Here is a 23,229-nt window from a genome sequence, read left to right as displayed (position 1 = left end):
TTTCCTTGTTTTTGTATACTCTCTGTAGGTCTCTGCTGGGGAACACAGGGATGGGGGAGATCCCACCCAAGAATACACTTACTGCCATCTTGACTAGCATGTGTTTTCCCTGCTGAGATGAGGCAGAACAGATTCCTTTGTTCTAGAAGACCCCCAAAGAAGTTGCTGTGTGGGTCGCCATGGAGTTAGGGACAGAATTTTAACCAGTTTGCTGTTGCAGCCTAGGTTTCCCTATTTCCTGTAGTGACCCTTATCAGGGAAGGGCAAGCACTGAATACCAATATTTCAGAGCACAGACTTCTCAGTCTCTCTTCATGTTTACTTATTTACAATTTGTTCTTGTTATCACTGGCTGTTGGAAACCCAATGCCAATGTCAGTGGAAACCCAATGCCAATGTCAGTGAGTCTCAGTCTCTGTATCTGTAAACAGGGATAATAGCATGACCTCTGGAATGGTGCCCAGTGAAGGCACCAAAAGGGGGCAGAAATACTTCAGAATTCCTGGGACTCTCTGGGGATCATCTTCCAGCTTCCTATGTCTGTTCATTGTTGCTACTCAAGATTGAAGCCACTTCTTTCTTAATTATCTCTTTGCAGGGCTCCATTGTCGCAGAGATTCCCGAGGTATGCCCATAATCCAGTTTCTCAGGCCATGCAGACACAGAACATGGATCAGAGTGGTGATAATGAGCGGTGTAATTTCCAGGTATGTTCTTAGATCTCTCCCAGTAGGTATGTGGCCTGGTCACCAACAATCCACCCAGAAAGAACACACAGGAAGCCCAGCAATTTCACCTTTAACAACTTAACTCCACCAATCTTTCTGGATGCTCCTCTGAGCATATAGGGCTTGGCTGGGGACTGGAGACATACTGTTGACAAGTACTCAGACTGCACCCTTGAGAAGCTCTCTATCTGTAAGGCAAAGAGGTGTGTAGACCAACTATGGGACTGGAGGGTAGAAAGGATGATAATAGAATGAGGGCTGGGAGACAGAAATTTCCCAGAGGATGAAGTGGTTATATCTGTTCAAGGATGTTGAGGAGGAAAGACTCTAACAGAGGGGATTCTGTTGGAGCTAGGTTTGAAGGATGAGTAAGGATCCTTGTAGGGGGTATAGGGGCATTTCTAGGCAGAGAAAACTACATCAGTAAAGATGTGTAGATCTATACTTTCTTGTGTGCAGAGTTTCAAGTATTTAGAGGTGCAGGGAGCCATGCTGACAAGGACAGGCTAGAGACTTAAGGACAGTGATATTAATGAGTTTCTGTAACCTTTGGGATTACCGGTAACAGAGTTGTTTATTGATTTCCCACAGAGCATGAACTCATAGAAGGTCAAACTTGGAGTGTCCAGGTTGCTTTGTCAGCACTCATGGCAGGGAAGCACCTGTGGGTGGAGCTCAGGTGGCCCTGCTAGTGGCTGTTGCTCCAGCCCTGCCCCCTTTTCAGTATATACATCCCAGCCTCACTGAATCACCGCTGGTGAGAAGGGAAGCTCCACACCCACAGGCCAGCAAGGACTAGCACACACTGCTGAACAGAAGCAGAGAGAATTCACAGAGGAAAAGTGGCCATGGACCTGATCCCAAGCTTTTCCATGGAAACCTGGCTTCTCCTGGCTATCAGTCTGGTCCTCCTCTATCTGTGAGTAACTGTCCAGGCTCATTGCCTCTGGAACCCTGGACTTGGGTTGCTAATCAGCATCTACTCTATTTTCTTTGTCTGCTTTGAGGATCAAAAGAGTTAACAAAAGGGAAGTTGCTTAAGTGTTGGGCACCTCAAGCATGCTAGGAACACATAAGGGGTTATTATTGACCTCACCAGATCTGAAGAAGGAGTGTCCCCCTCACCCCAACTCCAATTGCTGTAGCCAGGAGGTAGAGTGACATTGTTTGCTCCTAGGGATGAGCTTCTGATTGACTACCAGCTGGGATGTAGACTAATCAAGCTACATTCAGGAGACGTAGAAAAATCACCAGGTCTGGTGCTCTGGGGTCCTCACCCTCTTCCCAAGCTGTGGGAATGCTGGAGGCAGAGGGACTGGGTTGGATTTTTGTCTCATTATCTTGACCTTCTTGGTTTCTTTCCACTACAGGAAACATGTAGAAGGATTAGACCTTTGTCACTCAGGGGGTCCTGCTCCCCTCTGTCCACCACCAGACATCATGTACACAAGGCACCTAGTGCACCGAGACTTCCAGGGAGCTGGAGATGCCTCACTTTCTCTTCTGACTAGGCTCTTTCCTCCTTTTTCTGCCCCTCTCCTAACTATCCCCTGGCCCTGTAATATGTAGAGCTCTTGAACTCTAAATGAGCATCTTTAGAGCTGAGGAGACTTGGCCGATTTCTTTTTTTTTTAATTCCCAACTCACTCATTTATTAAGTATATAATCTTTTTTTTTTTTTTTTTGCTCATTCCTTTGCTTGTTTTTTTTTAAAATTTCTTTTCAGCGTAACAGTATTCATTGTTTTTGCACCACACCCAGTGCTCCATGCAATACGTGCCCTCCCTATTACCCAACCCCTGGTTCCCCAACCTCCCACACCCTGCCCCTTCAAAACCCTCAGGTTGTTTTTCGAGTCCATAGTCTCTCATGGTTCACCTCCCCTTCCAATTTCCCTCAACTCCCTTCTCCTCTCCATCTCCCCATGTCCTCCATGTTATTTGTTATGCTCCACAAATAAGTGAAACCATATGATACTTGACTCTCTCTGCCTGACTTATTTCACTCAGCATAATCTCTTCCAGTCCCGTCCATGTTGCTACAAAAGTTGGGTATTCATCCTTTCTGATGGAGGCATAATACTCCATCGTGTATATGGACCACATCTTCCTTATCCATTTGTCCGTTGAAGGGCATCTTGGTTCTTTCCACAGTTTGGCGACCATGGCCATTGCCGCTATAAACATTGGGGTACAGATGGCTCTTCTTTTCACTACATCTGTATCTTTGGGGTAAATACCCAGCAGTGCGATTGCAGGGTCATCGGTAAGCTCTATTTTTAATTTCTTGAGGAATCTCCACACTGTTCTCCAAAGTGGCTGCACCAACTTGCATTCCCACCAACAGTGTAAGAGGGTTCCTCTTTCTCCACATCCTCTCCAACACATGTTGTTTCCCTCTTGCTAATTTTGGCCATTCTTTTTTTTTTTTTTTAATTTATTTTCAGCGTAACAGTATTTATTGTTTTTGCACCACACCCAGTGCTCCATGCAATTCTAACTGGTGTAAGGTGATATCTCAATGTGGTTTTAATTTGAATCTCCCTGATGGCTAGTGATGATGAGCATTTTTTCATGTGTCTGATAGCCATTTGTATGTCTTCATTGGAGAAGTGTCTGTTCATATCTTCTTCCCATTTTTTGATATGATTATCTGTTTTGTGTGTGTTGAGTTTGAGAAGTTCTTTATAGATCCTGGATATCAACCTTTTGTCTGTACTGTCATTTGCAAATATCTTCTCCCATTCTGTGGGTTGCCTCTTTGTTTTGTTGACTGTTTCCTTTGCTGTGCAGAAGCTTTTGATCTTGATGAAGTCCCAAAAGTTCATTTTCCCTTTTGTTTCCTTTGCCTTTGGAGACATATCTTTTTTTATTATTATTTGTTTATTTACAGCATAACAGTGTTCATTGTTTTGGCATCACACCCAGTGCTCCATGCAGTACGTGCCCTCCCTATTACCCACCACCTTGTTCCTCAACCTCCCAACCCCCTGCCCCTTCAAAACCCTCTGGTTGTTTTTCAGAGTCCATAGTCTCTCATGGTTCATCTCCCCTTCCAGTTTCCCTCAACTCCCTCTCCTCTCCATCTCCCCATGTCCTCCATGTTATTTGCTATGCTCCATAAATAAGTGAGACCATATGATACTTGACTCTCTCTGCTTGACTTATTTCGCTCAGCATAATTTCTTCCAGTCCCGTTTGGAGACATATCTTGAAAGTAGTTGCTGTAGCTGATATCGAAGAGGTTACTGCCTATGTTCTCCTCTAGGATTCTTATGGATTCCAGTCTCACCTTGAGGTCTTTTATCCATTTCGAGTTTATCTTTGTGTATGGTGTAAGAGAATGGTCGAGTTTCATTCTTCTACATATCGCTGTCCAGTTTTCCCAGCACCATTTATTGAAGAGACTGTCTTTTTCCACTGTATATTTTTTCCTGCTTTGTCGAAGATTATTTGACCATAGAGTTGAGGGTCCATATCTGGGCTCTCTACTCTGTTCCACTGGTCTATGTGTCTGTTTTTATGGACTTGGCCAATTTCTTTTTTCTTTTTTTTTTTTTTTTTTAAAAAAATGATTTATTTATTTGACAGACAGAGATCACAAGTAGGCAGAAAGGCAGGCAGAGAGAGAGGAGGAAGCAGGCTCCCTGTTGAGCAGAGAGCCGGATGCGGGACTTTTATTCATTTCACCTTTTCTTTCCAGTGTCTTGGAGGGTTAGCATCAATATAAAGATTCTGCCCCCCACCCCATATGAAATCTGCCAGCAGTCACAAAGACAGATCCTGAAAGCCAATTTGAATTTTATTTTATTTTTAATTTTAAAGGATTTTATTTATTTATTCTCAGAGAGAGAGAGAGAGAGAGAGCGCATTCATGGGGGAGTGGCAGGAGAGGGAAAAGCAGACTCCCCACTGAGCAGGGAGCCTGATGTGAAGCTTGATCCCTGGACCCTGGGATCATGACCTGAGCTGAAGGCAGATGCTTAACTGACTGAGCCACCCAGGCTACTCCCCGATTTGGATTTTTTTAAAAAAATTGTTTTATTTTTTCAGTGTTCCAAGATTCATTGTTTATGCACCACACCCAGTGCTCCATGCAATACATGCCCTCCTTAATACCCACCACCAAGCTCACCAATCCCCCCATCCCCCTCCCCTCCAAAACCCTCAGTTTATTTCTCAGAGTCCCCAGTCTTTCATGCTTTATCTCCCCCTCTGATTTCCCCAATTCACTTTTCCTTTCCTTCTCCTAATATCCTCCAAGTTATTCCTTATGCTCCACAAGTAAGTGAAACCATATGATAACTGACTTTCTCTCCTTGATTTATTTCACTGAACATAATCTCCTCTAGTCCTGTCTATGTTGATACAAAAGTTGGGTATTCATCCTTTCTGATGGAAGCGTAATACTCCGTTGTGTATATGTACCACATCTTCCTTATCCATTTGTCCGTTGAAGGGCATCTTGGCTCTTTCCAGTTTGGCAACTGTGGCCATTGCTGCTATGAACATTGGGGTACAGATGGCCCTTCTTTTCACTACATCTGTATCTTTGTGGTAAATACCCAGCAGTGCAATTGCAGGGTCATAAGGTAGCTCTAGTTTTAATTTCTTAAGGATCTCCACACTGTTCTCCAAAGTGGCTGCACCAACTTGCATTCCCACCAACAGTGTAAGAGGGTTCCCCTTTCTCCACATCCTCTCCAACTTGTTGTTTACTGTCTTGTTGATTTTGGCCATTCTTTTTTTTTTTTTAAGATTTTATTTATTTATTTGACAGACAGTAGGCAGAGAGGCAGGCGGAGAGAAAGGGGGGGAAGCAGGCTCCCTGCCAAGCAGAGAGCCCAATGTGGGCCTCAATCCCAGGACCCTGAGATCATGACCTGAGCCAAAGGCAGAGGCTTAACCCACTGAGCCACCCAGGTACCCGATTTGGGCCATTCTAACTGGTGTAAGGTAGTATCTCAATGTGGTTTTGATTTGAATTTCCCTGATGGCTATTGATGATGAACATTTTTTCATGTGTCTGTTAGCCATTTGGAAGAGGAATCAAAACATCTAGCAGAGCAATTCCTTTTAGTGGTGCGATTCCCGGCATCATGGAGCAGGTTGGGAAAGGATAGTTTCACAGTATGGGTAGGGACAGCTCCTCCAGGTCACATGTGATCTGTGCCTCAATTTCACTTTTTTAAAGAGTAGGAAATCGTGAGGATGTGAATATAGAACATGGATACCTCATTTTCATTTTCTGAGAGAAAGGTTAGGAATGCTGGGGATTGTGGTAACACAGTTTCTGTGTAATGACATTTAGGAGTAACTGATGTGGTTTAATTTAATTCTGCTTAATAATAGGTTTTTTGCTGAGGCAAACTATTTCTAGCATATTTTTAAAAAAATTTTTAAAGTTAATATATATTTATTTTTTAAGATTTTATTTATTTGTCAGAGAGAGAGGGAGAGAGCACAAGCAAGGGGAGTGGCACGCAGAGGCAGAAGCAGTCTCCCTGATGAACATGGAGTCCAATGTAGGACTTGATCCCAGGACCCTGGGATCATGACCTGAGCCAAGGGCAGCCTCTTAACTGACTGAGCCACCCAGGCATCCTATTTCTAGCATATTCTTTCTGAAGAGGGTTGTTGGTTTAGCTTTTGTGACTATAAAGGTGCGTAATAACTTCAGCCTTCTAGAGTAACGTTGGCAATGTGAATTTACTGTCCACATGCATGCTTCTATGATATATGTTGTGTATGTTTTTAAATAAATATGCACAGCAGGTGCACATGTATTTTTCATTTTTAATTTTTTAATTTTTGGGGAGAAGGCAAAGTAAAATATCTTTATTACCTAGGGACAACCTGAAGTTTATCTATAGAACACAGAAAGTGAACCAAGATGCCCTTCAACGGACGAATGGATAAGGAAGATGTGGTCCATATACACGATGGAGTATTATGCCTCCATCAGAAAGGATGAATACCCAACTTTTGTAGCAACATGGACGGGACTGGAAGAGATTATGCTGAGCGAAATAAGTCAAGCAGAGAGAGTCAAGTATCATATGGTCTCACTTATTTGTGGAGCATAACAAATAACATGGAGGACATGGGGAGATGGAGAGGAGAGGGAGTGGAGGGAAATTGGAAGGGGAGGTGAACCATGAGAGACTATGGACTCTGAAAAACAACCTGAGGGTCTTGAAGGGGCAGGGGTTGGGAGGTTGGGGGAACAAGGTGGTGGGTATTAGGGAGGGCACGCATTGCATGGAGCACTGGGTGTGGTGCAAAAACAATGAATACTGTTACGCTGAAAAGAAATAAAAAAAAAGAATTTGGAAGATTAGCAAAAAACAAAACAAAACAAAACAAAAAGAACACAGAAAGCAACTAGTTATAAAGGGACAAGATTGGTAAGAACTTCTGTTCATTTAAAGATTCCATAGGGAGGGGCACCTGGGTGGTTCAGTGGGTTAAAGCCTCTGCCTTCAGCTCAGGTCATGATCCCAGGGTCCTGGGATGGAGCCTCGCATGGGGCTCTCTGCTCAGCAGGAGCCTGCTTCCCCCTCTTTCTCTGCCTGCCTCTCTGCCTAATTGTGATCTCTGTCTGTCAAATAAATAAAATCTTAAAGAAAAGACTCCAATAAGGAGAGTGGGAAGATGAGCTACAGAGTGGGTGAAGGTATTTGTAATACATACATCCAATACAGAACTCCTACTCACAATGTAGAAACAACTTCTACAAATCAATAAGAAAAAAAATGGACAGCCCAACAGAAAAATGGACAAGTCACTTCCTAAGAGAGCATATCCAAATTCTTCTTTTTATTATATTATGTTAGTCACCATACTGTACATCATTAGTTTTTGATGTAGTGTTCCATGATTCATTGTTTGCATATAATACCCAGTGCTACATGCAATATGTGCCCTCCTTAATACCCATCACTGGGCTAACCCATCCCCCCACTCCTCTTCCTTCAGAAACCCTCAGATTGTTTCCCAGAGTCTGTAGTCTCTCATGGTTCATCTCCCCCTCCGATTTCTCCGGCTTCATTTTCCCCTTCCTTCTCCTAATGTCCTCCATGCTATTCCTTATGTTCAAAATAAGTGAAACCATGTGATAATTGTCTTTCTGTGCTTGATTTACTTCACTTAGCATAATCTCCTCCTGTTCCATCCATGTCATAGCAAATGGTGGGTGTTCATCCTTTCTGATGGCTGACTAATATTCCGTTGTATATATGGACCACATCTTCTTTATCCATTTATCTGTTAAAGGGCATCTCAGCTCCTTCTACAGTTTGACTATTGTGGACATTGTTGCTATGAACATTGGGGTCTATGTGCCCCTTCTTTTCACCACATCTGTATCTTTGGGGTAAATACCCAGTAGTGCAATTGCTGGGTCAAAGGGTAGCTCTATTTTTAACTTTTTGAGGAAACTCCACACTGTTTTCCAAAATGGCTGCACCAACTTACATTCCCACCAACAGGGTTAAGAGGATTCCCCTTTCTCCACATCCTCTCCAATATTTGTAGTTTCCTGCCTTGTTAATTCTTGCTGTTCTAACTGGTGTAAGGTGGTATCTCAATGCGGTTTTGATTTGTATTTCCCTAATGGCTAATGATGCTGAATATTTTTTCATGTGTCTGATAGCCATTTGTATGTCTTCTTTGGAGAAGTGTCTGTTCATGTCTTCTGCCCATTTTTTGATTATTTGTTTTTTGGGTGTTGAGTTTGAGAACTTCTTTATAGATTTTGGATACCAGCCCTTTGACTGTAGTGTCATTTGCAAATATCTTCTCCCATTCCATGTGTTGCCTCTTTGTTTTATTGACGGTTTACTTTCCAGCAGGTTATTTTAACCTCTCAGCACAGGTGAGTAGTGATACTGTGAGCTGGTATTGATGTGAGAGGCATCCAGGCAGGACTCTGGGGTGGAGTGGGGGAATATTCCTCCCTCAGAGCAGACCTCTGAGAGATACTCCTTGACCCTGATCCTACAGAAGGTTGTCACGGGACTGCAAGTCAGGGGACAGGACCGCCATATAAGCCACATTGTGTGAAGTCTGTCTGGCAGTGGGGCTGTCCCTGGATATGGTCACTATCCTGCGATCAATGCAGTAGAATTAGAGGACATGGGTGTAGCCACGCGTCAGGAGCTGAGACAGTGCCTCTGCGTGCCATGCAATGTAATGGCAATAAAAATGAGTGGCGCTATTGTTAGCCCCTTCCTTTTTACGAGCAGCAGCATGATGCTGTCAAGAAGAGGGAAACTGGAAAGAATCAGAAAAATTCACCCAGCCCACCCTCTGCCTTTTTATGGAGCCATGTGAGTTTAGACTCTAAACCAGATATTTCCCTGGGTCCGGTGTTGCTGACACATTCACTCACTTGCTTGGCGTCACTTGGGAGTTCATGGAGCCCGTCAAATATTTAGAAACAGGAATTGATGTGGTGGGAATGGCAAGGAAGGAACGGAGGTGGGACTAGCCAAGGCCGCCCCCCGTTCTGGCAGTTGATACTCATGTGTCCTACTGTTCTGGAATAAAGATCCAGACACTCAGCTGGGTCTGGGTAAGGCCCTCTGCTGGTCCCTTAATACATGTCCATTCATGAAATTTGTGGATTTATTTGGCTATTTTATAACATAAGATTTGCTGGATTTGTACAGACTGTTTGGAAACTGTACTATCTTAAAGGCTACACTCCAGAGATGAGGAGACAAGGTCTTCATTCCATCCTATAGAACATTTTGTCATTACTCATTTTATGTTGCATAACATGTATTCTGCTGTCGATTGCAGGTATCTAGACTTTGGAAGGCCCCCTATCTGTTAGCTGAAAGACTTGTAGGGCATGTAACAATGTCTACCTAGCATCCTTTCCCACCATACTGTCCTCATTTGCCACTATGGGGTTAGCCTTGTAGGCTTAGCAAGTTATGATTAAAACGGTTACTGGAGCCTCTTTCCTCATCCTTTTTACTCTACTCTGCCATCTGTCAGCAACGCCTAAGTGGAAGGTTTGCAAGGATGCAGTTGTGGGTTTCCACGCATGGCAAATGAAAGATGATTACAGGCAGGCCTGCCTTAGGGAACACCATCCATAATGGGTTTCTGAGACAGCTGATGCACAGCGTTGGTAAACTAAGTGCATTGTGAGTGAACATCTTGAAAAAAAAGAAGAGTGTATTTGGTAGTGTGCTGAGCAGGTGAGTATCTCAGGTTGGAGGGTCAGATGACATGAGGGGAAGAATGGTATGGAAAAGGATTGTTTCCTTACTCATTCTTTTATATGGTATCATTTAGGGCACACATGGGTCAGTCGCCCTTCTCTGCAGCTCAAGAGAACCGGAGTGCCTGACAACAGAATAGGACCATGCTGAAAGCATCTCACTTTTCAGTGAGGCCAGTGGAGCCTTGGACACAGTTTTCATTGTATATCAATGAGAATACTGTCTTGCTCAAACCCTCCTTATGAAGATAGATATAAGAAGGACCATTTCCCACAAAAAACAGGGTTCATAAGGAAAGAAAAACACAGAAGTCTCCAAGCAAACTGTATGAACATTATCATTCTAAGCTCTCAGTAACCCTCAGCTCTTAAGTGGATGCAATTAAATAAAATCTCCTCATCAGAAGAGAGAAACAGTCTTTTCTCTTTCCACCTAGAATGAGAATCTCCCAGATCATGGAAGAGTCACTTACTGAATAAGCATGAGTGAATTTCCTGGAAGAAATCAGCATGAACCTTTCAGGAGTTCTCAAGTGTGGAAACACTTATCTAGTCTTCACTTTAGGGTTGGAACTGTGAAGATTTCAGCTGCTCTTAGCTAATCATCCTTACTTTTTGTGAGGCCTAGTGGAGGTGGAAAAGCAGATGATGAGTGAATATAATTATTGCCATTGGAATTACTGTTACTATTTCTTGCCTGTATGTTACCTCTCCTCTTACCTGTTCATTTTGTGTCAGTGACTGACCAGCCCCAGCACTTACTACATCATCCCTGTGACCTGGCTTTCTCTTTCCCTTTATAGATATGGGACCTCCACACATGGACTTTTTAAGAAGCTGGGAATTCCTGGGCCCAAACCTCTGCCTTTCGTGGGCACTGCTCTGGCCTACCGTAAGGTGAGTGTTGTTTGAGCTCCCTCGTCTGCTTCTTATGGTTGCCAATCCCAGCTTAGTTTCATTGTAAAAATGCTCCTCCTCAGGGGAAGTGCTTAGGTTTCAGACTTCCCAGAAGTGGTGTCTTAGGCTGCACCCAGCACATGGCCAGGTCTACCCCAGGGCTCTATTCTCTGCTGTTAGGAGTCTCAGAGTTTGCTCAGTGAGCAGAAGGTTAGGAGCTCACATCTTAGGGCGAGCTGGCAGTCTCATGTGCAGGCTGCTCTCTGCTGTGGAGTTCCTTTCCCCCAGACCTGAGGCTTGTTTCTCAGATCCCACTTCTCCCCACTGAGACCCTCGGTGCCCAATTATTATCTAATAACTTCCCAGAATTTTTCTCTCCAAAAAAGCAGTAATTCCTTTCCACTTTTCTCAGATCAACTCCTTAGTACCAGCACCCCAAGATCCACATTTCTGGGACCCTGTTTTGCATGATTAGAACATCAAACTTAGGGAGAGGAAGTTTTGTTGTTTTTTCTTAAGTGACAAAACCGAAAACTCCTATCAAGGTTCTAATTTGTTCTCCCCCTTGTGGAGTGGTGGCCTGGTCCCCCCTTTCTGTGTGGAGCTGGATGAGGGAAAGGTGAGGCTGCCTTATCATTCATTCACTCATCTCTCACTTTCTCACTCAACAAACATGTTTAGAGTTATGTAAATTTGCTAGACGAAAAGAGGTCACTGGTGTCTTAATTTCCTAAATCCATTGGAATTTCAGTTGTGCTCTTGAGATCAATGAACAGGATGCTGACTGGGGGTTCAGAGTGTGCAGGCCACACTGACGTTCCTTCAGCTCTTGTTTTCCCATGTGGCCCTGAGGTAATAATTCAGAGGGTTCTGAGATTTAGAGACAACATGTGCATAAGCCAAACATGCCAGAAATACAGAGGTTCTGTAACCTTGACCGACAGGGTGAGTTGTTCAGTGTCTGCAACACTTGGAGGGGATTCAAGAGGGACTTGAATTTCTCCATTTCAATATCTTCTTGTTTTCTCTCCTTTCCAGTAAGACACCTGTGAATAAGAGCTTCCCTCTCACTGCCAGTGAGGGCTAGTAAGCTGCATTTCATGCGGTCTGGGTCATTTTTGTCCCTATTAGAGGTAGGACCCAGTACATTTAGTTTAGTAATATGTTTCATTTCTTCTTGCAGGGTGTTTCTGTTTTTGACATGGAATGTTTTAGAAAGTATGGAAGAACATGGGGGTGAGTATTCTGGAACTTCCACTGGATAGGCTCATTATGATGAAGCCCCCGTGGTGTGAACAGTCTCAGTCAAGTGCCCTTTGGCATGAAGCCTGCTGTAGTAAAGCTTCTGGAACCTCTGATTCCTGGGATCCCATGTGTCACCAGGTGTGCGGGTCTAAGTATGAATTGGGTCTGGAGAGGTATACGTGGTGCTGGGGCTGCTCACAGCCAGTGTTGTACCCCTCTGTACCTCCTTATCTTCTCTGGTCATGTCCTCAGAAGCCATAGGACTCTGCTGACTTGCTTTGGCCCATAAGCAATATGGTGGCATAGAAAGAACCCAGATCTCTGGATCACCAGTGGTTCAGCTCCCCTGCCCCTTCCCACATTCAGTCCTGGTCAGCTCTGGATGGAGCCAGTCTTATATTGTGGGCTTCAGTTCTGCTGTTAGTACCTGGTTCTCATGGTTGGCTGTGGATAAGAACCACCTGGGAGATCTTGTTAAAAATGCAGATTCTTTAGCCCCATCCCCCAGGAACACTGAATCTGGAGGATGTGGGGTGGGTCCCAGGAATCTCAATTGAACTAGAAGTGGAAGCAATATTAAGGCCATGTGAGATCATGAATATATACGGTAACAAAAAAGCACTGTCCTTTGTCCACCCTGGCTCTTTTGAACAAATAGGACGGGACAAGGGGAATCATCCAAGAAATATGATCAGGCTGTTGGGAGAGCAGACCTGAGTGCCACCTCAGTAACTTCTATCACTGCTTCAACGCTAAGTGGACATGACTCCCACTGAAAGCTTCTGCATTTTAGAATACTTTCTGGAGATGGGTAGTGTTTCGTGTCATCCATTTTTAGATGTGATCGCAGAATCATTTGATATTTCTCTGGGATGTCAAAAAAATAGAGGACTTTGGGGAAATCTTTCATTTTTGTTCTAGTAAATGCAAATGATTTATTATGGAAAACAAGGTGCCAAATGGTGGTGTAATTAAGCTTAAAGTAAAGCCCATGCCGGTGGCAGATTCTCATTAACAGGCCATACTGACAGTCATGAGGTCAGGCGGATAAGGATAGATCACACATGAAGAGTCAGCTTTGTGTGAGGTATGTGCGGAAGTGGGCATGCTCTGCTGCTTAGGAATGTCACCTACACGAAGCCCGAGAAACCCAACTTGGGACCCACGTATAAGAATAAATATGTATAATAGAAAATATGTCTCAGTGAATGATACATGTTCCTCTCTATGTCTTTATTCTCTCTTTTTTTTTGTTTCAAGGTTTTCTGATCTAATGCTATCAAGGACCTCTATAATATTTAAAATAATATTTCTTTTAGAGTGTAACTAGGAAATTTCTTTTAGTAAATAGGGCAAAGAAATAATTGATAATTTTGCCGTCACTTTTTAAGCATTCCAAGTCTTTTTATTTGCATATTTCTGATCCCTGTGTCTATAATTTTCATCTAATATTCTCTCCTATGCATTTCATGTGTTTGATGTATCTTCAAAATTATAATTTGTAGTGACTGGGTGGGCAGACTCTCCATTATTGTTTTGTTCTTAGATAAGTTACTTGCCTTCAGTTATTTACCAACCCAACTTCCTTTTTTTTGGTAATTTTATTTTATGATTTTTTTCAGTGTTTCAAGATTCATTGTTTATGCACCATACCCACTGCTCCATGCAATATGTGCCCTCCTGAATACCCACCACCAGGCTCACCCAACCCCCCACCTCCCTCCCCTCCAAAACCCTGTTTGTTTCTCAGAGTCCACAGTCTCTCCTGATTGTCTCCCCCTCCGGTTTCCCCCAACTTACTTCTCCTCTCCATCTCCCAATGTCCTTCGTGTTATTCCTTATGCTCCACAAGTAAGTGAAACCGTATGATAATTGACTCTCTCTGCTCGACTTATTTCACTCAGCATAATCTCCTCCAGTTCCATCCATGTTGATACAAAAGTTGGATATTCAACTTTTCTGATGGAGGCATAATACTCCATTGTATATATGGACCATATCTTCTTTATCCATTAGTCTGTTGAAGGATGTCTTGGCTCTTTCCAGTTTGGCCATAGTGGCCATTGCTGCTATGAACATTGGGGTACATATGGCCCTTCTTTTCACTACATCTGTATCTTTGGGGTAAATACCCAGCAGTGCAATTGTAGGGTCATAAGGTAGCTCTATTTTTAATTTCTTAAGGAATCTCCACACTGTTTTCCAAAGTGGCTGCACCAACTTGCATTCCCACCAACAGTGTAAGAGGGTTCCCCTTTCTCCACACCCTCACCAACACTTGTTATTTACTGTCTTGTTGATTTTGGCCATTCTAACTGGTATAAGGTGGTATTTCAGTGTGGTTTTGATTGGAATCTCCCTGATGGCTAATGATGATGAACATTTTTTCACGTGTCTCTTGGCCATTTGTGTCTTCGTTGGATAAGTGTCTGTTCATGTCTTCTGCCCATTTTTTGACGTGATTATCTGTTTTGTGTGTGTTGAGTTTGAGGAGTTCTTTATAGATTTTGGATAACAGCCCTTTGTCTGTAGTGTCATTTGCGAATATCTTCTCTCATTCTGTGGGTTGCCTCTTTGTTTTGTTGACTGTTTCCTTTGCTGTGCAGAAGCTTTTGATCTTGATGAAGTCCCAAAAGTTCATTTTTGCTTTTGTTTCCTTTACCTTTGGACATATGTCTTGAAAGAAGTTGCTGTGGCTGATGTTGAAGAGGTTACTGCCTGTGTTCTCCTCTAGGATTCTGATAGATTCCTGCCTCATGTTGAGGTCTTTTCTCCATTTTGAGTTTATCTTTATGTATGGTGTAAGAGAATGGTCAAGTTTCATTCTTCCATACATAGCTGTCCAATTTTCTCAGGACCATTAAGAGACTGTCTTTTTTCCACTAGATATTTTTTCCTGCTTTGTCAAAGATTATTTGACCATAGAGTTGTGGGTCCATATCTGGGCTCTCTGCTCTGTTCCACTGATCTATGTGTCTGTTTTTGTGCCAGTACCACACTGTCTTGGTGATCACAGCTTTGTAGTAAACCTTGAAATCAGGTAACGTGATGCCCCCAGTTTTGTTTTTCTTTTTCAACATTTCCTTAGCAATTCAGTCTCTTCTGGTTCCATACAAATTTTAGGATTGTTTGTCCCAGCTTTTTGAAAAATGCCGTAGCAACATCTTCCTAGGAACAACGGCAAAGGCAAGGGAAGCAAGGGCAAAAATGAACTATTGGGATTTCATCAAGATCAAAAGCTTTTGCACAGCAAAGGAAACAGTTAACAAAACCAAAAGACAACTGACAGAATGGGAGAAGATATTTGCAAACGACATATCAGATAAAGGGCTAGTATCCAAAATCTATAAGGAACTTAGCAAACTCAACACCCAAAGAACAAACAATCCAATCAAGAAATGGGCAGAGGACATGAACAGACATTTCTGCAAAGAAGACATCCAGATGGCCAACAGACACATGAAAAAGTGCTCCACGTCACTCGGCATCAGGGAAATACAAATCAAAACCACAATGAGATATCACCTCACACCAGTCAGAATGGCTAAAATGAACAAGTCAGGAAATGACAGATGCTGGAGAGGATGTGGAGAAAGGGGAACCCTCCTCCACTGTTGGTGGGAATGCAAGCTGGTGCAACCACTCTGGAAAACAGCATGGAGGTTCCTCAAAATGTTGAAAATAGAACTACCCTATGACCCAGCAATTGCACTACTGGGTATTTACCCTAAAGATACAAACATAGTGATCCGAAGGGGCACGTGTACCCGAATGTTTATAGCAGCAATGTCTACAATAGCCAGACTATGGAAAGAACCTAGATGTCCATCAACAGATGAATGGATAAAGAAGAGGTGGTATATATACACAATGGAATACTATGCAGCCATCAAAAGAAATGAAATCATGCCATTTGCGACGACGTGGATGGAACTAGAGCGTATCATGCTTAGTGAAATAAGTCAATCGGAGAAAGACAACTATCATATGATCTCCCTGATATGAGGACATGGAGAAGCAACATGGGGGGGTAGGGGGATAGGAGAAGAGTAAATGAAACAAGATGGGATTGGGAGGGAGACAAACCATAAATGACTCTTAATCTCACAAAACAAAGTGGGGGTTGCTGGGGGGAGGTGGGATTGGGAGAGGGGGAGCGGGCTATGGACATTGGGGAGGGGAGGCGAACCATAAGAGACTATGTACTCTGAAAAACAACCTGAGGGTTTTGAAGGGTCAGGGGTGGGAGGTTGGGGGAACAGGTGGTGGGTAATGGGGAGGGCACGTTTTGCATGGAGCACTGGGTGTTGTGCAAAAAGAATGAATACTGTTACACTGGAATTTTGATCAGGATGGCATTGAAAGTATAGATTGCTCTAGGCAGTATAGACATTTTAACAATGTTTATTCTTTGGATCCACAAGCATGGAATGCTTTTCCATCTTTTTGTGTCTTCTTTAATTTCTTTCATGAATGTTCTGTAGCTCCTCAAGTACAGATCCTTTACCTCTTTGGTTAAATTTATTCCTGGGTATCTTATGGTTCTTGGTGCTGTAGTAAATGGAATCAATTCTCTAGTTTCCCTTTCTTTATTTTCATTGTTAGTGTATAAGAAAGCAACTGGTTTCTGCACACTGATTTTGTATCCTGCCATATTACTGAATTGCTGTATGAGTTCTAGTAGTTTGGGAATGGAGTCTTTTGAGTTTTCCATATAAAATATCATGTCATCTGCAAAGAGAGAGAGTTTGACTTCTTCCTTGACAATTCAAATACTATTTATTTATTTATTTATTTATTTATTTATGTTGTTGTTGTCTGTTTGCTGTTGCTAGGACTTCTAGTACTATGCCAACCTAACTTCCTTTTTCATAATATATGTAAATTGTTTGCAATGTTTGAAATACTTCTAAAATATTTGATGTAATGGTATTTCTAACCATGATCTCAGAGAATGGATTAGGTATGATCAGGATAAAAGTCTACTTCCAGGCATGGCTGCAGCTGTAGAAACTGTCATGTTAAGTGTAATCAGGTCTGTTTTCCCCACACAGGTTTTATGATGGGCGACAGCCTGTGTTGGCTATCACGGATCCGGACATGATCAAAACAGTACTAGTGAAAGAATGTTACTCTGTCTTCACAAACCGGCGGGTAAGCATGGATTTATTTTAAATTTACATATTTATTTATTTATTTATAAAACATTTTTTTAAATAAGAAGAGATTCACAGAAAGTTGTAACAGGAGGTCCCGTGTCATGTAACCTTCAAGCTGTTTCCTCTAAGGTAATATCTTGCTTAACTATAGTACTGTGTCCAAGCGGAGTTTGACATTGGTTCTCATCACAGAACTTAGATTTCAACCTTTAAAAAAATACTTTTATTTATTTATTTGACAGAGAGCCAGTGAGAGACAGAACACAAACAGGGGGAGTAGGAGAGGGAGAAGCAGGCTTCCCACCAAGCAGGGAGCCCAATGTGGGACTTGATCCCAGGACCCTGGGATCATGACCTGAGCCAAAGGCAGACACTTAATGACTGAGCCACCCAGGTGGCCCCAGATTTCAACAGTTTTATATGCACTTGTGTGTGTGGGGGGGTGTGTTGTTCTCTGAATGTTGCTCTCATATGTAGATTATGTAGATTTGTGTATCTACCAACCCAATGATGTTATGGAGCTGTTCCATTACCAAAACATCTCCTTAGTATTCTTTTATAGGCATGGTGTGTAGTTTCTCTCTTCCTTGTCTCAGGGTCTTCAGCAGAGCAAACTTTTTTTTTTTTTTTATTTTGGTAAGGTCAGGTTATCCTTTTATCCTCTTATGGACTGTGACTTTGGTATCAAGTTTGAAAAATCTTTACCTAGCCCTAAGTCCCAAGGATTTTCTCCAAGTAGTTATCTTTTTGTTTTACATTTAAGTAGTTATAATATACATCTTACATAGTTATAACTTTCACATTTAAGTTTGTGATCCATTTTGTGTTAATTTTAAGTGTTAATTGTGAGGTCTGAAGTTTAAGTGAAAGATCTTTGTGTTTGGCCTATGGATGTCTAATTGCTCCAGCACCATTTGTGAAAATACTGTACTTTCTCCATTGAATTGCTTTTGTACCAATATCAAAATTGAGTTGGGCGTATGTGTGTGTGTGTCTATTTCTCATTCTCTGTTCTGTTCTTCGATCTCTGTATCTCTCTATCCATCAATATCAGGCTCTCTTGATTACTGTGGCCATACAGTAAGTCAGCATCATGAACAATGATTCCTCCCATTTTATTTTTTGTTGAAATTGTTTTAGGTATTTCAACTCCTTTGCCTTTTCATACAAATTTAGAATTAGCTTATCTAGGTTTACATAATATTTGTGAGGATTTTTAAAGACATGATTTAAACTATCGATCAGTATGCAGAAAATCTCTTATCTTTACTAAGTCACATCTTTCAATGTATGAATGCAATATGTGTTTATTTAGGTTTTCTTTGATTCTTTTCACCAACATTTAGTTCTCAGCACAGGAAAACCATTTATGTTTTGTTAGATATACATCTAAAGTATTTCACCTTCTTTGTGTGATTATAATTATTATGGTGTTTTTAATGTATTTTGACATATTCTTATTATATAGAAATGTGGTTGATTTTTGGTGTTGATCTTATTTCCTGTAACCTAGCTTAGCTCATTTATTAGATGCAGAAGTGTTTTTACGTTTCTCAAGATTTTCTACATTGACAATTATGTAACCTGAAATAGGGATGCTCCTATTTTTATCTTTCCAATCTTACAACTTTATTTCTTTGTTTTGTATTATTGCACTAGCTAGGATTTCTAGTGAGATGTTAAGTCAGAGTGGTAAGAGTACACATTTTGTCTTGTTCCTGATGTTAGGGGCAAGCACTCAGTCTTTCACCATTTAAATATTTATATATACATTTTTTATAATGAAAACTCTATATATTTAAGTGTGATGTTTTGATTTATGTATACATTGTGAAGTGATTATGACAAATGAATTAACATGTCTATCATCACCCAGAGTTTCTTTGTGTATGTGTGTGTGTTTGTGTTAAGAACAATGAATGATAGAACACTACATCAAAAACTAATGAAGTACTGTATGGTGACTAACATAACGTCAAAAAAAAAAAAAGGACACGTAAGATCTACTTTTAAAGCAAATTTCAAATGTCTTAATAATTATAATCACCATGCAGTATATTCAGTCTCCAGAACTTTTTCATCTCATTAACAAAAGTTTGTACCATTTGATTTCTGTCTTTCTTTTGCTCCTGATAACTACCAGTCCGCTATTTGTTACTGTGCTTGACTTTATTTTTCTAGATTCCACTTATAATTGAGATCTTGCAAATCCTGTCCTTCTGTATCTGGCTTAGTGCCCTTAGCATGTTGTCCTTGTTGTCCAGGTTCATCCATGCTTGGAAATGGCAGTATTTCCTTCCTTTTTAAGGCCAAGTAATATTTCATTGTCTTTATCCATTCATCATTCCCTTTACATTTAAAGTAATTATTATTATTTTTTAAAGATTTTTATTTATTTATTTGACAGACAGAGATCACAAGTAGGCAGAGAGGCAGGCAGAGAGAGAGAGGAAGGGAAGCAGGCTCCCCGCTGAGCAAAGAGCCCGATGCGGGGCTCAATCCCAGGACCCTGGGACCATGACCCGAGCCAAAGGCAGAGGCTTTAACCTACTGAGCCACCCAGGCGCCCCTAAAGTAATTATTGATAAGGATTTACTATTGTCATTTGTTAGCCCAGGTATTTCATAGATCAATTATTCCTGGTACATGTCTTTCTTTTTACTTTCATGTGTTTTTTTTTTTACAGTGGTATGCTTTGATTTTTTTTTTTTCTCTATCTTTTCTGTATCTACTCTATGTTTCTGTTTTGCAGTTACCAGGAGGTTTACATAAAATATCTTATAGATATAGTAGTCTGTTTTTTTTTTTTCTAAAGAATTTATTTATTTAACAGAGAGAGAGATCACAAGTAGGCAGAGAGGCAGGCAGAGAGAGAGGAGGAAGCAGGCTCCCTGCGGAGCAGAGAGCCCGATGCGGGGCTTGATCCCAGGACCCTGAGATCATGACCTGAGCCGAAGGCAGCGGCTTAATCCACTGAGCCACCCAGGCGCCCCTAGTAGTCTGTTTTAAGTGGATAAGGACTTAACTTGTTTATTTCCAAACTCAATGCTTTTATTCCTCTCCCACCAATTTTATGTTTTTGACATCACAATTTACGTATCTTATATCGTGTATTTAACAAATTCTTTTAGCTGTAGTTTTAAAAATTATTTTTGTTTTAAACTTTCACTAGAGTTTAAGTAATTTGTATATCACCAGTACAATACCACTGTGTTCTGAATTTATGCATTTATATTTACCAGGGAGATTTATACTTTCATGTGATTTCATGTTACTAGTAACTGCCCTTTTGTTTTTCAGCTCGAAGGACTCCCTTTAGTATTTCTTGTAAGGCAGGCTTACTGGTAATGAATTCTGTTCACTTTTGTTTGTCTGGAAATGTCTTTATCTCTCTCACATTTCTGAAAGGCTTGTTAGGTATTCTTAGTAAGGTATTCTTAGTTGGGATTTTTTTCAGCATTTCAAATAAATCGTCCACTATCTTCTGCCTTTCATGATTTCCACTGGGGATTCCACTGATAGCCCCATGGTGTTCCCTTGTATGTGATGAGCTTCTTTTCTCTTGCTGCTTTCAAGACTTTTTCTTTGGGTTTAACTTTTGACAGTTTTATTATAATGTCTCTTGGAGAAGTCCTTTTCACATTCAGTCTTATTGGGAACTTTAAGCCTCATGACCCAAGATTTCCATACATTTCTCTACGTTTGAGAAGTTTTCAGCCATTGTTTCTTTCAGTAAGATTTCCCTACTGGGGGAACATCCCTACTGAGACTCTCATAATATGAATGTTGTTTCACTTGATGGTGTCCTATCAGTCCTGTAGGCTTTTCCCTCAATTCTTTTCATTTTTGTTCCCCACTCTGACTGGATAATTTAAGATAATCAAAGAGGGCATGGCTGGTTCATGCATTTGGGGGCCACACCTTGAGCAACTGCATGCTCCTTGGCAGCAAGAGCAGAGGAGGGTCTTTGTGGCTGTGGTAGCTTTTGGGGTCTTCAGCAGCACCCCCAGATCCAGTGCCAGGAGACTGGGGAAGGAGAATGGTGGCCAGAGCTGGTGCTCTGCACACACTTATCTGGAGGGCTGAAAGCAGGCTCATGCCCAAAACAAAGCTAGTGCCAGTGATGGGGGCTGTACCAACTGTGGACACACAGGTAGCTTTGAGTTCCTGAGCTGTCTGTGTGCACTCATGTGGCTTCGGGGATACCCAGTACTGCATGCCCAACAGTGGGGCTTGAATAGAGGTCAGGCTGGCAGTGTGTAGGTGTGCATCTTCAGGGTTTAGCTGTGGTCTCAAGTGGCAGTGCAGTCCAGTGACAGGAGTCAGGCCTGGCCTCAGGCCCCTGAAAGCTGTTATGTCTGGACTGGTGTTGTCCATACGCCTAGTCATAGAGGCCAAGACTGGCTGGTGGTGTAGATTTGGGGCTCACAGTGCTGGTGGTGGCACTGGCTGAGGCAACTGATGTGAGTGCAGATGGACACAGCAGGACTCTGGCACCTAGAGTCTGCAAGGGTGAAAACCTCTGGGACTATCAGCAGCAAAATCTTAGAGGGTACACAGTGCTGGGCCAGCTGTTTGCCTCAACAGCAAAGCCTGCCAGAGACTTCTGCAGATCAGGTCACAGAGAAGCATGGTTACTCCTTCCACTTGACCGATACTGGTAGTCCTGTCCTTCTTTGTTCCTAGCTGTGACCAGCTGTGTCAGTCATGCCAGTCCCTGGGAGGTTTGAAACCAAAACAGATCATTTGGGCCATGCCCTGAAGGGCCGGGGCTAATGGTCGCTCACCTTCCCCAGGAAGGGGAACTATCTCAGGTCAGAGGGGGTCCTCTTGGTGCTGAGCAGTGGTGGCCTGGGTCACGGGGTGATGCAGGCAAAATGAAGCTCTTCTCCCTACTTTCCTTGTACAGTTATTCTCAGGAGATTTGCTCCACTGTGTTGTTGAAGCTTCTTAAATGGACTCCTAAGTCCTGGAGCCTATTTTTGTTTGTGAGTAACTGTCTGATTGTTGTTCTTTGTGGGGTGACTGAGGCTGAAGTGTCCTGTTTCATCATCTTAGGGATATAACATCAGTCTTTCCTCACTGGGGTGATGTTAGGCGTAAGGTTTTTAGATGCTTGTTATTAAGTTGAGGAACTTTCTGTTTCTTCCTTGTTTGTGAGTTTTTATCATGAAACAGTGTTGAAGGTAGCCATTTCATTTTCATTTAAAAATTTTTAAAATTTAAATTCATTTAATTAACATATACTGTATTATTAGTTTCAGAGATAGAATTCAGTGATTCATCAGTTGCATACAACACCCAGTGCTCTTTACTTCATTAATTAATGCCCACCATCTAGTTATCCCATCCCCCGCCCCAGCAACTTCCAGTTTGTTCCCTATGGTTAAAGAGTGTCTTATGGTTTGCCTCCCTATTTTTATCTTATTATATTTTTCCTTCCCTTCTATGTTCATCTGTTTTGTTTCTTAAATTCCACATATGAGTGAAATCACATAATTGGCTTTCTCTGATTAACTTATTTATCTTAGCATAATACCCTCCAGTTTTATCTATGTTGTTGCAAATGGCACGATATTTTTCCTTTTGATGGCTAAATAATATTCCGTGTATATGGTATACACACACACACACACACACACACACACACACACACACACACCGTGTCTTGTTATCAATTCCACTGTTAATGGACATCTGGGCTCTTTCTGTATTTTGGCAATTTTGCACACTGCTGTGATAATCATTGGGGTGCATGTGTTCCTTCAAATCTATGTTTGTATCCTTCTGATAAATACCTAGTAGTCCAATTGCAGGGTCATAGGATAGCTCTATTTTTAAGTTTTTGAGGAATCTCCAGACTGTTTTCCAGAATGGTGCACCAGTCTGCATGGCTACCAATAGTGTAAGAGGGTTCCCTTTCTCAGCATCCTTGCTAACACTTGTTCCCTGAGTTGTTAACTTTA

At 41.9% G+C, this 23,229-nt stretch overlaps 1 protein-coding gene across 1 annotated transcript in view; it reads left to right on the top strand.

Annotated features, from left to right (window-relative positions):
- Positions 1–1,468: 1,468 nt before the first annotated feature.
- The window catches only part of LOC123936368 (cytochrome P450 3A12-like), a 41,324-nt gene continuing 19,563 nt past the window's right edge, over positions 1,469–23,229 (top strand). The window contains exons 1-4 of the mRNA XM_045996959.1: positions 1,469–1,647; positions 10,766–10,859; positions 12,043–12,095; positions 17,159–17,258. Of these exons, the coding sequence (XP_045852915.1) occupies positions 1,577–1,647; positions 10,766–10,859; positions 12,043–12,095; positions 17,159–17,258 (318 nt within the window). The 5' untranslated portion in view covers positions 1,469–1,576. The remainder of the gene's footprint in view (positions 1,648–10,765; positions 10,860–12,042; positions 12,096–17,158; positions 17,259–23,229) is intronic.

The sequence above is a fragment of the Meles meles genome, unplaced genomic scaffold, assembly GCF_922984935.1.
Source record: "Meles meles unplaced genomic scaffold, mMelMel3.1 paternal haplotype, whole genome shotgun sequence".
Taxonomy (NCBI): Eukaryota; Metazoa; Chordata; class Mammalia; order Carnivora; family Mustelidae; genus Meles; species Meles meles.
This window is presented reverse-complemented; position numbering and strand designations above follow the sequence as displayed.